The sequence below is a fragment of the Manis pentadactyla genome, chromosome 3, assembly GCF_030020395.1.
Source record: "Manis pentadactyla isolate mManPen7 chromosome 3, mManPen7.hap1, whole genome shotgun sequence".
Classification (NCBI taxonomy): Eukaryota; Metazoa; Chordata; class Mammalia; order Pholidota; family Manidae; genus Manis; species Manis pentadactyla.
Window position 1 is genome coordinate 45,564,776 of NC_080021.1, and position 15,004 is coordinate 45,579,779.

At 36.4% G+C, this 15,004-nt stretch overlaps 1 protein-coding gene across 14 annotated transcripts in view; it reads right to left on the reverse strand.

Annotated features, from left to right (window-relative positions):
* Positions 1-1,425: 1,425 nt before the first annotated feature.
* Positions 1,426-15,004, reverse strand: part of ESRP1 (epithelial splicing regulatory protein 1) — a 56,003-nt gene continuing 42,424 nt past the window's right edge. For 7 of the 14 annotated variants that reach the window (XM_036875153.2, XM_036875143.2, XM_036875138.2 and 4 more), the window contains 3 exons: positions 13,229-13,379; positions 9,427-9,536; positions 1,426-2,947 (listed from right to left, as the gene is read on the reverse strand). In XM_036875153.2, the coding sequence (XP_036731048.2) occupies positions 9,446-9,536; positions 13,229-13,379 (242 nt within the window). In that variant the 3' untranslated portion in view covers positions 1,426-2,947; positions 9,427-9,445. The remainder of the gene's footprint in view (positions 2,948-9,426; positions 9,537-13,228; positions 13,380-15,004) is intronic. The other 7 variants (XM_036875212.2, XM_036875249.2, XM_036875240.2 and 4 more) reach the window with 3 other exon arrangements.

Genomic DNA, 15,004 nt, shown 5'->3' on the forward strand with positions numbered 1-15,004 from the left:
TCTTAACACAAAGGAGGCAGCAAAAATGTGTAAAAGCTTTTTTCCTCAGGTACCCACTCAGTGCTTAACTCCTGAATATCATCCTGGTGGCCTTCCAGCCCTCCAAGTTTAGATCACCTGTCCAGTATGTTTCCTCATATTAGCACATGGACCAGAGAATGGATTATAGAGCACAATTGTAGATTAAACCTTGAACACAGGACATCCATAAACAGCATTTCTACCAGTTCAGTCCTATTCTCTACTCTTCTCATTAAGAGCATCACCACCTACACTCAATTTCAGACTTGGAGCTCCATTTAAAATCTGATGCAGAGAATTTGCTTCCAACTAATAGAACAGTAGCGAAAGTGGAAAGGAATATAATGGGGAAAGGAATATAAATAAAGCAAAATTGCCTTGGAGTTCATAATTGTTGAAGCTGGGTAAAGAGTACATGGTGTTCATTATTCTACTTTTGTGTATGTTAAAAATAAATTTTCCCCCTGAAGAGCTGGATAAAGTGGGGAGAGGATGAGAAATTGTGCAATCAACTATAAACCTGAGATGGACTTGAGGTCTTTTATGCATTCTAGTCTTTACTGTCATTCTTCCTCTTGCAAAACCTTTGTTTTTGGTAAAGGCAGGGAAGAGCCTTGGGTAGTATTAAATGCCTGCCAGACAGGAAAGCAAAGGGGAACCCGGTCAGAATCTTGGTTTCTTAGGGACTGCAGGTGATGGCGGAGACCAAAGCTCAAGTACAAATCTGAAAACAATTGCTCTATTTTTGTAAATGATACTGGCAAGGACTGGGACTGGAAAGCTTTCCCAGGATAATTAAACTTCATTCAGCTTAACAAAGGTAAACTGAGTAACAGAAATGTTCTAGATATTAAAGAAAATACAGGCATGCTTCATGCCCTTAGGTTACAATCTAAATTCAGAATTGATACATGAATTCTGGAACAAGATTATGTATGTCAAATGTGACACTGGCAATATATATATCTCTGAAATGGGAGAAGTCAGCTAAGACTTAACTGTGGTCCTAAAGAATGGATGGAATTTGGATTAGAGAATACTGGAGAATTTGGCATGAGCAGAGTAACTGGAATAAAAGTGTGTGTGGGATTCTGAAGCAGTTGTCGAACTTCAGTTTTATGTGGCTTTAATAGGTTTTCAAACTGTCAAGCAAATAGAACTCCAATACTAAGATGCAAGGAACAAATATTAGTATCTATGATTGCCATAATGTTCAAAAATGTCAAAATCCAAGTTTCAATGATTTATGCTCAAAGGATGGTTGACTGTATCTAGAGTACTTTTATCATTGACAGCTTTTACACATACTTAGCTTGGGAAAAAACCTTACCACCTCAGTTAAAAGACAGCTTACCCACACCCTTCCACCACTACCATAACCCAAATAAACACTACCACAAACACTGAGATTAAACAGGCAAATTTTATTATCAAATGTAACAATTCTACAAAAACTCAGTAGTATTGTAGTAAGTATTACTGCCAATCTTAAAGTCTTTCAGAGCTTTGGGCAGACAGCATCATAAGGCATCAAGTATAAAGAACTTTTTTTCTGATCTTAAGTGCCAGTTATCAATTTTCATGCAAAATGTGTTTTTGTTTTTGTTTTTTCCTACTGCAGTTATAGGGCCATTGCTGGTCAGCTGAAGAGGGAATGTTTAGTTCTCCATTCAAGGTGTTAATCAAAGTAATGCTAAGTAAATAAAAATAGCAGCCACATAAATCTGCATGGCATTGCAATCCAAGCACAGGACAATATGAGTAACTTAAACATGTGCACTTAATCAAATCCTGTTTTTCTCTTTGGAGTTACACAAGGCAGCAGTACTAGCTAGTGTCTAATATTGCACTTCTGTAGCATAAACACAGCTAAACACATAGTTCTAAACACTGACAGCAACAGTACCTGCTCTAACCATATCAGTGTTTACCTCTCACTCTAGCATGCTGACTATAATCCTATGCTTTTAAAAGTTTTAATTATTTGACAGTTAAGGCATTAGAGAAAAAGGTTTAAGGCTATATTAATATATACAAGCATTCACTTCAGTTAGTATATTGCTTTCTAGAATATACTGTTCAAATATTCTCATTTCGGTGTTATTAAAAATGATGAAAAATTCTCTTATTAATAAGTCTAAACCATCAATAATGGAAAAGTACAATATAAAATAATACATATGAAGCCACAATATTCAGTATTCGGTACAGTTCAAACTAGAAATTACTAACTACATATAGCTGCTTCATTTTTGGTTTTGCATTTGGCCCCTAGTTCATTCTTATTTACAACTGGTACCTGCTGAGAGAAAAGATCCAACTTTTAAACTATGTATGCTTTGTGGTGGGTGCACTATTTCTTTTAATTTATCCCAAAGTATTTAAAAAATTGTTTTCATTCGTTTTCACCTATAAGATGGCTGACAGACTGGGAATATGTTAGTTTTATGTCTTAAGTTTGTGATTTAAGTATTCCAAGACCTTATTCTTGAATTACCCAGTAAGAAGGCATGACTGTACAGAAGACAGGGAGATGGAGAGTCAAGGGTGGGAACACACAAAAATGACACTTCCATAACAGAGTTCTTGGTGGAGATGGTAGACACTAGTAAGTTTTTTTTCCCCAAGACTTAAAACTTAGGAAATACTTATGATGCCATTTTAGCTGGAAGTAATGGAGACATCAGATTTCAAATTCACATTTTAAATGCCTATTTGCAATCAGCAAGGAGCCAGGCATGCTGCTTGCTCTAAGGATTTGGCTTCACTGGCTCAAATTTTTCACTCCACCATAAGATAGGGCACAGGCCCACTGTCCAATCATGTTAGCTGAAAATACTGCAGCCTGAGTGTAGACAAACTTCGCGTGAAGTTGCTAGATGTCTAAAGTCTGGTGGTTTCAGGATCACCATACATCTTTCAAACACTGGAAAAAATGAATAAAAGGAAGTATTATAGTTTCTAAGTTTTCCACTTTCTTAACAGCCAAAAAAAAAAAGAATTCCAAAAGGTCTAAAAAAAAGCCTCAACGTCAGTAGTCCAAACTTTTATTTTACCCAGACACAGTCATTTACACAGCAAATTCAAATTCTCAGGGCGTACAGTGATGGCAAATGAGGTTTTTGTGACAAGTGGCATTTCCACAACTCCCAACTCTTTGTATTATTGTGTGTGGAATTCATCTTCCTAAGTCACTCACTTCCTTTGTGGAGAGACTTTTATTTATTAACTCTGTAGTCCAGATCCCCTAGTTATCACAGCACTCTTATGATTTTAGCGGTTCAATGCCATTATTAAAATAAAACATTTTCAAAACATTCTGATTTTAGAAATCAAATATCAAACAAGAAGTATTTGAATCAGTGAAAAGCACTAAGGCATGACATTACAGCAAATCTGAGCTCTACATGCCAGTGACTAGCTGATTAGCAACCTGTATGTGGGTTATTAATTTATTTCATCCTCACAACCACCCTATAAAATTACCATGATCTTCTCATTATGAAGATGGGGAAACTGAAGAACAAAACTATTAAACCAGTAATGGGCATATTCAGGATTCGAATGCAGATTTGTTCCACTATGTACACAAAGGCTTTAGAATGAAAGCTTTAACTAGGCATTGTATGTATTTCCACATGTAAATGAGAAACAGGAATGAAGACAGAAAAAATAGGTCTTCAGAGTTTAGTCTTGTTCATATAATCAATTTGTAACTGTGGCCAAGATTAGATTTGCTTTAGTAATGGAGATCCTAAAATTGATACATATTTAGAATTGGGTATTTAAAAATAGTGAAATACTTGTTTGTCAGAACACAATTTTTAAAATGTGGTTTACAAATGACCATAATTTAGCACTCAGCATTAAACAGTGCGCATTTAAAGTTTCTCCTTGGATACTTAATACAAATAAGAAAACGTACCAACAACCTATTGCCCAGTATTTATTTTACTCTTCTTTTGGCAATAGCACCTGGTTTTCCTTAAATAACTCCAATCTTGAGCCCATAAAAAGGCAGCTTTACCAATGAACCCAACTAGCACCCAGGCATAGCCAGTTTAGAGCCCTGCATATCCCTGGCCATAGTGGTTTCTGAGATAGACTTAAGCCAGGCCAGTGAACTCATTCCTGCCCTCCTTCTGGACTTAAAATTGAAGGGTGTAGAATGACTTCACTCAGATCCTTCAAAGCAAAACTGAAGGAACAAACAGCAGCAGACTCACAGAACCTGAGAAGGGACTGGTGGTTACCAAAGGGGAGGGGCTGGGAAGGGTGGGCGGGAGGGGAGAAGGGGATTAATGGGCACTATAATTCGCAATTACAATACAGGCAGCAGGTCCCAGGGAAGGCAGTACAGTATTGAGAAGACAAGTAATGACTCCATAGCATCTTACTACGCTGATTAAGAGTTGACAGCAGTGGGCGGGGAGAGGACTTGATAATATGGGTGAATGTTGAAACCACAATGTTTATGCGAAACCTTCATGAGATTGTATATCAACGATACTTTAATAAAAATAAATAAATAAATAAAGGAAGGATGTAAGCCAAGAGTTGCTGAGGGTATCTCGCGGACAGTCTGGCTGAGAGTGAGCCCTTATAACCAGCCCAGCAGGTCAACCCGGGGCCTGTCTGTTATCAAAATCAATGAATTCCACCCTCCCCATTCCCAGCTCATTATTATTCTAGTAGGCAACTAGTGTAAATGCAGCAAATTATACCTTCACAGTCTGGGAAAATGTAGAAAAGGCTTTAAGAAATTAAAAGTCTTCTTGGACTTGCCTTCTAATCCCAGTGGTATCCAATGGAATTTTAGCGTTTAGCAATGAAACTGCAGACGCCTAGCTGCTAGCAAAAAAAGACTCAGACTGATAAGGAGAAAATGTTTCCTATCCCCTTTTAGCTACAGAAAGTAAACACTATTATGCACAGACAATTTTGAAGTTATGGTTGTAAACATTCACAAATCTCCTTTCTAGTAAGATCTGTGTTAAAACATACAATGTTTTATTTTGTACTAAAATGCCATTAAAAGTACCATGTAAAAAGAAGTCTTTTAAGATACCTGAATTTCACCAGGTGGTGTTATGTCCTATGGAATGAACCTAAACCCCTCAAGAAGCCTGTAATTCTGATTAGTTGTAATATATTACTTCCTCATGGCAAAATTTGACATCTCTTTTCTGAAAAGGGTAAGTCATTTGTGAGATTTCTTTGTTAGAACAGAGGAAGTTTCTTCTTCTTTATATAAAAGATTAAAAAATCTGAGTTACAGGTTTTATTTTATCAAAGAAGTTTGATAGCCTTTTTGTCATTTAAATCAATAGAATCAGCATTTATTTAGCTATTCTAGTCCCACTACAATAAATTCAAGTTGGAAGAGAGAAATCTTGTCTGATTTTGAACGCTGCTTATTTATCCGAGGCATCTTGAATTTTTTAGCCAGAAACTAAAGTACCAGTCTTTCTATTGATTCAGAAAAAGAAGCATTACAAAAGACAGACCACTTTCACTCCACAAAGTAATTCAGACTCTACACTAAACAGGCCAGATGTAAAAATATTTGCCAAATGAGATATTTTTTTCTTTGCATAAAACTTAGCTGTTGTGACAAGATCAGCCTTAACACATTACAAGCACCTTAAAAAACACCCAGTACAGACACAAGTTTCCCCCTCCAAAATCAAAGGAAACTGTAAACACTTCATCTTGGACTTCTTAGCTTCCAAAACTGTGAGAAATGAAATGTTTGTTGTTCATAAGCCATCCAGTCCATGGGATTTTGTTATGGCAGCCTGAATGGCCTAAGACATTCACCCAATGTTCAAGATAGGCATCACTAGTGATGTCACGTGGGTATGGTATCCTGGGTGTCATGTGATGAGAAGGGCATGTCACCTCTATGGTGTTCTACTTAGACCCTACTACCCCAGTCTAATCACAAGAAAAACATCAAACAAATTCAAACAGAAGGACTGCCCATAAAATACCTCAAAAGCAGTATACCTTGAAATTATAAAGGTCATGAAAAACATGGGAAGACTGAGAAACTAACACAGACCAGGGGATACAAAGGAGACAGGCCAACTAAATGCAGCATGGAATCCTAGACTGGATCACGGGATAGAAAAAGGATATTAATGGAAAACTCAAGAACTCTGAATAATGCCTGGAATATAATAGTTAAAAATCTTGCCCCTACAATGATTATTCTAATCATAGCTACAAAATAGTTATACATATGAGAGAGAGAGAACATTATAGACTGTAAAGCTTGATTACATTTCATTACATTCACCTCACCCCGCAAAAAGGGTTACATCACATGTTTGGAAGTGATTTTATGCCCATTTTACAGAGCCAGAAAGTAACACCTCTAAAGAGCTGTCATCTCCATATGTATGTAAAATATAATTATATTCAAGCACTTACTGACAGACTTATGAGCTAACCCTGTGAGTTTGAGATCCTAGGAGTATGAGCCTTGGAGCTTGGCGGGATAGGGCAGGGGAGTACGGGTATGGGGATGGGAACTCCGGTCCTCTGAGGACACTTTTTCCAGCCAGCCATCAAACCTCGTTCCATGGAGGGCTTCTTGGGCAACTTCAATAGCTTGTGAGCTGTTGGGGGTAATTTCTGACCAAAAAAAAGAGGTATACCTGTAATAGTCACAGATTCCAGGGATGAGGATGTGGACATTTGGGGCCATTCAGCTCACTACAAGCACTGACTCTGTCATGCCATTATTCGGTCAATGGAAAAAAGCATCAAGACTGAAGCTGGAAGTTATGTGTCTTTGTCAGCTTGGTCATTAGCTAATGACTCTGAAAGTTGTCTAACCTCTCTGAGTTTAATTTCCTCCTCTATCAAATGGAGCCGTGGGCACATGCCCTGCTCCCTCACATGGCTGTGGTGAGCTTGAATGACACTGTCAATAGATGGTGCTTTAAGAGTATAAGCCACTCTATTGGTGTAAAAGATGGCTGGTGATCATGAATTTGATATCGATATGGATGGGGGGGAAAATATATAAATATATAGTCACAAGGTCCCAAGCTGCACAAGGGCCTATCAAATAAAACCTGAAAGGTAATATTCACTATGGTTATTTCTGGATGGTAGGATTGTTAGTAGTTTCTTTGTACCTGTCTATATATTCCAAATTCTTTATAATGAGCCCACAATACTTTTGTGATCCTTACCTCCCAGGTTTGTTGAGATAATTAAATGAGGTAACTTATGTTAAGTATTTCACACAGTACTCCTTGTGACTTCTTAAAAATTCTCACATAAAGGCAGATTAATCTAATGTTATTAGAATAAGAAAATGCAAACATGGATTTTAACAAAGCACCTTGTTATTCTATCATGGCCCCAAACACATAAACAGAAGGTACAATTAATTAGCGGTATTGAGTAGTGGGTAGTCCATCTAGGACATTTCTAATGTAATATCAAAAGGTTCCATTTGTAGTTTTTCTTGTTTAATATACTCATTTACATATATAGTTTAAATTATATACAGTATGCTTATCAAATTCACAGACAGCTTAAAGGGTTGAAAAAAGAACACAGTGAAAGAATGTATGGACCAAAAAGAGTATCAACAGGCTAGAATATTGTGCTCTCACTATTGTGAGCTAAACTAGAAAACACCTCATTCCCCCTATGAAGTGTCTGGGCATGAAGCTCCTTGGTACTATTAAGGCATCTTAAAACCTCACTGAAAATGGCAGAGACTCATCACTTCTCACCCAGAACTGTGGTTTCTACAGCTTCAGAATGAAAGGCTAAGAGTCTAATTGCCATTTCTCAAGGAAAACACTGTACCGGCAACCCATTTCCAATTTAGAATCCATATGGTTGAAGCCCACAGGGTCGCTGGCCATGAAAATGGTAACAAAATTCGAAAATGACAGGACAGCAGAACATTTTCAACAAACCAAATAAAAAAGAATAAGCCACACGAATTCCTGACCATGTCTTTATAACTGCATTGCTTGAAGAACCTCACACAGTAAGCTAGTATCCTTTAAGAAAAGATAATGGAGTAACACAAAGAAGGAAAGGAACCTATTATCAGAAACTATCAAGGGTTCCTTCCCTCTAGATTTAATTTTAGATGAGGAAAAACTCATGCAACACAAGCTTCACAATCACTTTGGAATGAAGCACATTTAACAGTTTACCCAAATAAACCTTAAAAACATTACGTGAAGTGAAATGAGCCAGTCATGAAAGGACAAATATTGTTATTCCACTTATAAGGTACCTAGAATAATTAAATGCACAGAAACAAAGTAGGATGTTGGTTGCCAGGGGTTAAGGGAAGAGGGAAATGGGGACTTACTGTTTAATGTATATATAGTTTCTGCTTGAGAAGATAGAAAAGTTCTAGGGCTAATGGTGATGATGGTTGCCTAACAATGTGAATATACTTAATGCCACTAAACTGTACCCTTAAAAATAGTTAATATAGTAAATTTTATGCTATGTATAGTTTGCCATAATATTTTTAAAAAGGAAACTGGAAAAAAAAAAAAAGTAAACCCAATTTCATAGAATTAACATGTAACTTTGTGATTCTTCCCCTAGATATATACCCAAGGAAATTTTTTAAAAAACAGGTACTCAGTATTTGTACATAAATGTTCAAAATAGCCAGGAAGTAGAAACAACTCATGTCCATCAATGGATAAATGAATAAACAAAGGGTGGTATATCCATACAATGAAATATTATTCAGCCATAAAAAGGAATGAAGTATTGATACATGCTATAATATGGATGAACCTCAAAAACATATGAAGTGAAAGAAGCAGATACAAAAAAGGTCACATATTGTAGGATTCCATTTATATGAAACATCCAGAATAGGCAAATCCAAACAGGAAGCAGGTTGGTTGGGAAGGTCTATAGGGAAGAAAAGAGGGAACTACTACTTAATGTGTACAACAGGGTTCTTTTTTGGGATGGTGAAATGTTTTGGAACTAGATAGAAATGGCAGTTGCACAATGTTGTGAATACACTAAATACCACCAAACTATGTACTTTAAAATGATTATTTGATTTTTACCTCAATTAAAAAACAAAACAAACAAAAACATATCCAACCTGTATTCCACATGAAATGCAGCAAATGAATTTCCAAATGTAAAAGGTTCCCCTTACCTCAAAACAACATACAACTGTTATCCAGCCATACAAATGTGGCTTAGATACTATTTACTTAGACGACAAGCTTATAATTTCAGTCTCCATTTCTGCCAGGATTTCTGGCACTCTTACATCATACTAAAGAAGAGAGGGAACCTCTCACCTGACTCCTAAAAAATACATTCAGATTCTTGATCTCTGTTGGTTTGGCCCTTTAAAATTTAACTCACATCACAGCACCTTACCTTCTTTTCTGAGGATGGTCTAACTGCTGGGGCCCTTAAATACAAACCCATTCTTTGGGTAGAGTCCTGGCCTGGTCATTTGTGTGTACAAGTCCATCCTCGGTTGCATACTAAAATGCAAGTTAAAACAAACAGGATCAAAAGACGGACAAATGATCACTATGGATGGTTAGTATTGATCTACCAAAAGTATTATAGGACATCAGACCATAGGAAACAAATTAACACTGGTATGAGCCATATACCTAACTGCTAATCCCAAGTCTATGTCTCTTACTTAATGTGAATTTATTTCTTACTTAATGTAAATACCATAAAAATCCCTTCTAGGAGGGAAGTTAGATTAACACATGGATAAAGAAAGAAAACCTTTTTCTTACAGTGGTGTATCACAATAAACACCACTAAATACTTCAGATGTTGCTAATAGGACAGTTTCCATGACACCACAGCTAGATACCAAATATTTAAACACTAACTATTTGCAAGGTATTGTACAATAAAGCCAGTATCTCCAAACAACTTGGTGAACTTTAAATAGTATTAATGTATTTGTAATATTAATCTAATTCTCCCAGCAGAGCAGCAAGTAGACATCTTAGCAGTGAGGTGTCCAAAGAGATAATGATTAAAGTCAGTACTTTGAGGAGAAACAAAAACTAGCATTATTGATAAATCAAAGCCACTGAAAGTAAAGGGTAATACAAAGAGCAAATTAAAAAGTTAAAAAATTATATAAGGACACCAGAATAAGAGGCCCACGAACTAAAATACAGACACAGGTTTATTTTCATGATAAGAATGACATTCTCACTACCCAAAATTTTTATGGTAGTTTATTTTCATAAATTCAGTCACTGTTCTATTAATCTCATTTATCAAAATGGGTCTAACTCAGGTACTTTAACTTTACAAGATTGCAGATTTTGCTTTGGCCATCAGACTTCTTCCCATTTTTGTAAATCCTCCCCCTTTCCAGCTTTATACCTCCCCACCACAAAAGAGGCTTGGAAAAATTAAGCTGGAGTAGTTTTATAGATGGAATTTTGCTGAGAGGGTAGGGGAATCACATATCCAAATATTATATTTAAACATTTATAGAAAATGATATATGCCAATATTACATCAAGGTACATATATTTTTAAAAAGATAGAATCAGAAACCTTAAAGAGATTTCATTTGTTCAACTAATCATTACCAAGTATTTGCTTTATTATGTAAATAAATTATGATTATATGAAAATCATAAATAACCAGAAATCAAATGAAATCCACTCCCATTAAGTCAGCAACAACAATAAACAGACTACAGGTAAAAATATACACAGAATACACTTAAGAGAAGACAGTTTTCAAATAACCATACACTGCTTTTGTCTTCCAACAAAGCTGTACCTAAGAATCTGGAATCCTAAGTACTTATCAAATTAACCGGAAACAGAAAAAAATAAAAAAGTATGGACTCTTGAGACAATAGAAAATCTGAGCTTTTATGTAATTGATATGAAATTAGATCAAATACAAAAGATTTTGAATGCATGCACTGTAACTGCTCAAATTACTGAAGGAAGACATTGGAATCTTTAATATACTGAGTTGGATAACTGAAGTTCCTATGTAACCCTAATTCACTGATTGAGTTAATAAATTCCAAGCACTTCAGAAAAGGCCAAATAGCTTTGAGATGAAAAAAATTTTGTACAATCTTTGTGCTTCTGATTACATCAGAAAACTACTCCAACCTTGAATGACACCCTAGAAGCTACTAGAAGATAAATTAACTAAATTTATTCTATCTTGATTTTGAAGCATGTCATTCTTTTAGTTATAAATCTAGAAATAACCACTCTCATTTGTTTGTGATAGGGTAAGACCCAGAAAAGCCAGCCACAGAACTCTTTGTAAGAACAACTTTGCTTAATCTTATAAACAGCTTATGTGAATGACTGCTTAATTCTATTCCGTGTGAATGTAAAAGTTAATTAGTCCGAACAAACACACATAGTTCGGCTGACCACCAAAACCCAAAACCTTGCTTGTACTTTCTAAGACTGGAAAAGGGAGAAAAATACAAAACTAAAAATGTTTTCTCTGGAGATTAAGCAAGTTTTTCAATAGCCTTCATTAAGATTCTTTATTTGTTTTATTACCTAATGAATCAGATACAAAGTTTGGACAGTAACGTTTTTACCCCTGCAAGGGCTTCCAACAGGCAGCATAATTGTTTAGGAAAAAGGCAAAGTCTACAGTAGTATTTACAGTAGTTCCCCTTCATCTGTGGTTTGGCTTTCCACAGTTTCAGTTACCTGCCATCAACCTCTGTCCAGAAGAAGATGATCCCAATGCTATCTCACAATGCCTACCATCATTCACCTCACTTCATCCCACCACATAGGCATTTTATCATCTCATATCATGACAAGAAGGGTGAGTACGATACACCAAGATATTTTGAGAGCAAGAGAGAACATATTCACGTTTTTATTATAGTATAGTTAAAATTTTGTTTTCTTAGTTATTGCTGTTCATCTCTTACTGCACCTAATTGATTATATATATATATATATATATATATATATATATATAGGGTTTGGTACTATCTGTGCTTTCAGGCATCTACTGGGGGTCTTGGAAGTAAATGTATCCCCCAGGGATAAATCTTACTTCTGGTAAGAATGTGCTAAACCAGGCAGTAACAAAACATAACTTCTGTCCACCTTCAACTCAGTTTTTCACTATCAAACATAGACTTTCTTCACTTGCCAGAAAATATCCTTTGCATATTAAAAGCCCTTATGGTAACTTGGTAGGTTTGGGGCATCTCCACTGAGATCATTTTAGCTGAGCTCTACAACCTTGCATGATTCACGGATACCAAGCTTGTAAACCCATTATAATAGTGAAAAAGCATCTGAAGGCACAGCTCTTATGATGCTGAACCATAAATGCTCAAGGGCTATTTTAGAATTTGATGATTATTCCTATAAATGGTTCTCAACTCTGAAGACACAAGTTCAGCTCCAAGAGAAAAGACAATTTTTGCTATTAGTGCAACAAAAAGCCTGCAAGAGACTGATTATTAGACATTGCAGGAAAGGAGTTCGGGTTCTAGGTAATTATGTGATTTGAGGAAGGAAATGTGTCTGCTCAGATGAGATGGCAAGAAGATTTTGCTCACTGTTAGAGAGCTCTTAAAAAGAAACATCTCATCCTTTAAGTCAGAAAAGATAGACACAGGCAGTGGTGGAAAACGCTGGCAAGCATAAATATCAGTTTCACAAGAATTAACAGATAATTTCATAAAAGGTTCACACTGAATTTCTCACAGCTCATTTTAAGGAGTTATCATCTAAAGATTCACAGAGCTTCCTTTTTTTTTTTTCCATGTTAGGCAGAAAGACCTCTTTTTAAAGACTCAACTTAAACTCCATGTGTAAGTACATTTTTTGTTAGTCAAGAATTTTGACTTTAGGAAAATGCCTTGGCCAATCCTATTCCAGATGCAAAGAGCTTTCTTTCCCAAAGTAGCTCAGTTTTCAAAAAAAAAGGCAGCAATAGATTATATTGAAATCATTAAAATTGCATGGAAAAGCCCTAACCTTGTCAGAGGGATGAATCTGAAGACAGTCCTTGACAAGTAGCCCTTGACTTTGACTCGTTTGTTTTGCCTCCAAGGTACATCTATTAGCACATATATACACAGGAATTTCAGAGAATCGGCTTCTTTCCTGGCTGCATTCTTTAGGCAAATCAACTTAAGTAATAAGGGCACTGAGAATTTTTCTTCTTCAAGCTACTGACCTGGTAACCTTGGAAGAAGTTAAGAATTTCCTTAACTCCAGTATTGTAGGCCAGGCCCTGCATTCTGACCACCGTGCCAGGCTGTGGAGGGACACCGCTAAGATTAGCAGCTGTAGGGAAGTAGCCAAGACTATTGGGCGAACCTGGGGGGCTAAAGGGAGAGAAAGCACAGTGAACCAATAGGAATAGACAATGTTGAATATTTACTCTAAAAACATTAGTTACTTAAGGAAACAGTCTTTCTCAAGGTGATCATTCTTAGAATACTCAGAGTTCTCTCTCCCAAAACAGGTAAGACCACCACAGATGTTCTGTCCCACATTTCCACAAAAGTCAAAAGTTGACAGGTAGAAGAAAAGATTAATGAAGAGTGAAACACAGCACTTCCCCAAAGACCCAGTTCTTAGATTCTTAAAGGTAGAGGAAGGAGAGAATTAAGCCTTCACAGTCACTCAACCACAAAGCACCACTTCCAAAGCCTAGCTCACTGATGATTAACTAGCTAGTTATCAGAAATACTAAGGCATGAAAAGGCATGAATTCACAGGCTAATAATAGGAACCACAGGCACAGAGACCAAAGAGTGATTGCTCCAGACTGTTCTACCTATATATGAAAGCAAATGCACAGCACAGTGAATGCAGCACAACACAGCGAAGTACGACAGCGCCCATCAATGATCTCTTCCAAACTGACTGAAAAAAAAGAAAAAGAAAAAGCAGGATATGGGGAGAGAGGTGGCTACATGAGAAGGGATGCGTAACAAATCAAAACCATCACCATTAACACGAGGGAAAACTGATGCATGCGTCCTCTCGGTGTATCTGCAACATCTACCTCCAAGGAACACAAGCCAAGTGATTATTACATTATAAAATTAATTTCACCCTGTGTGCCACCCAATCTGTTTTCCCTTACTATTAATGGCTAGACACACATAACTGAATAATGTGTAGTGAAATATTTTTAAGAAGTTGTTAGTTTAAAGAGCAATAAGGACCAAGCTTTAGATTATTAACCCTTATAAATCTTCCTAAGTAGGTAATTACCCCATTTAAAAGACAAGCAACACATAAAGGAAAGGACTGAAAATTCTGGAGATCTATCCTATGTAATCCTAACTGATGGTCTAATAAGAATGGTGCCACATGTGACTCTAGTCCCAGATTCTATTTTTTCTTTTCTACTTAAGTATCACTAATATATAATATAATCTTATGATGGTTTCACATATACAACACAGTGGTTCAACATTCACCCATATTATCAAGTCACCCCCGCCCATTGCAGGCCCTATCAGCATAGTTAAGATGCTACAGAGTCATTACTTGTCTTCTCTGTGCTGTACTGTCTTCCACGTGACCTGCCTATATTGTGACTGAGAATTACAGTGCCCCTTAATCTCCTTCTCCCTCCCCAACCCTTCCCCTTTGGTAACCACTAGTCCCTTCTTGGTGTCTATGAGCCCAGATTCCACTTTTTATTAGCACAGTGACCTTCAGCAAGTCACTTAATTTTTCTGAACTTCAATTTCACCCTTTGCTAAATGGAGGTGACAGTACCTTTTTAGTTTCAGACAACTTTTTTTCAGATTCAAAGATTTAATATACAGAATTATTACTCCATAAACCATAAAATGCAGTAACGTGTATTATTTCATTCTTGCTATTTCTATAACCATCATTCTACTTCATCATTTTAAAACATGGAGCCTTAAAAGGTTACTTGACATCAGTTGCCCTTAAAATTTTAAGTCTCTAAAAGCAGTGATCCTCA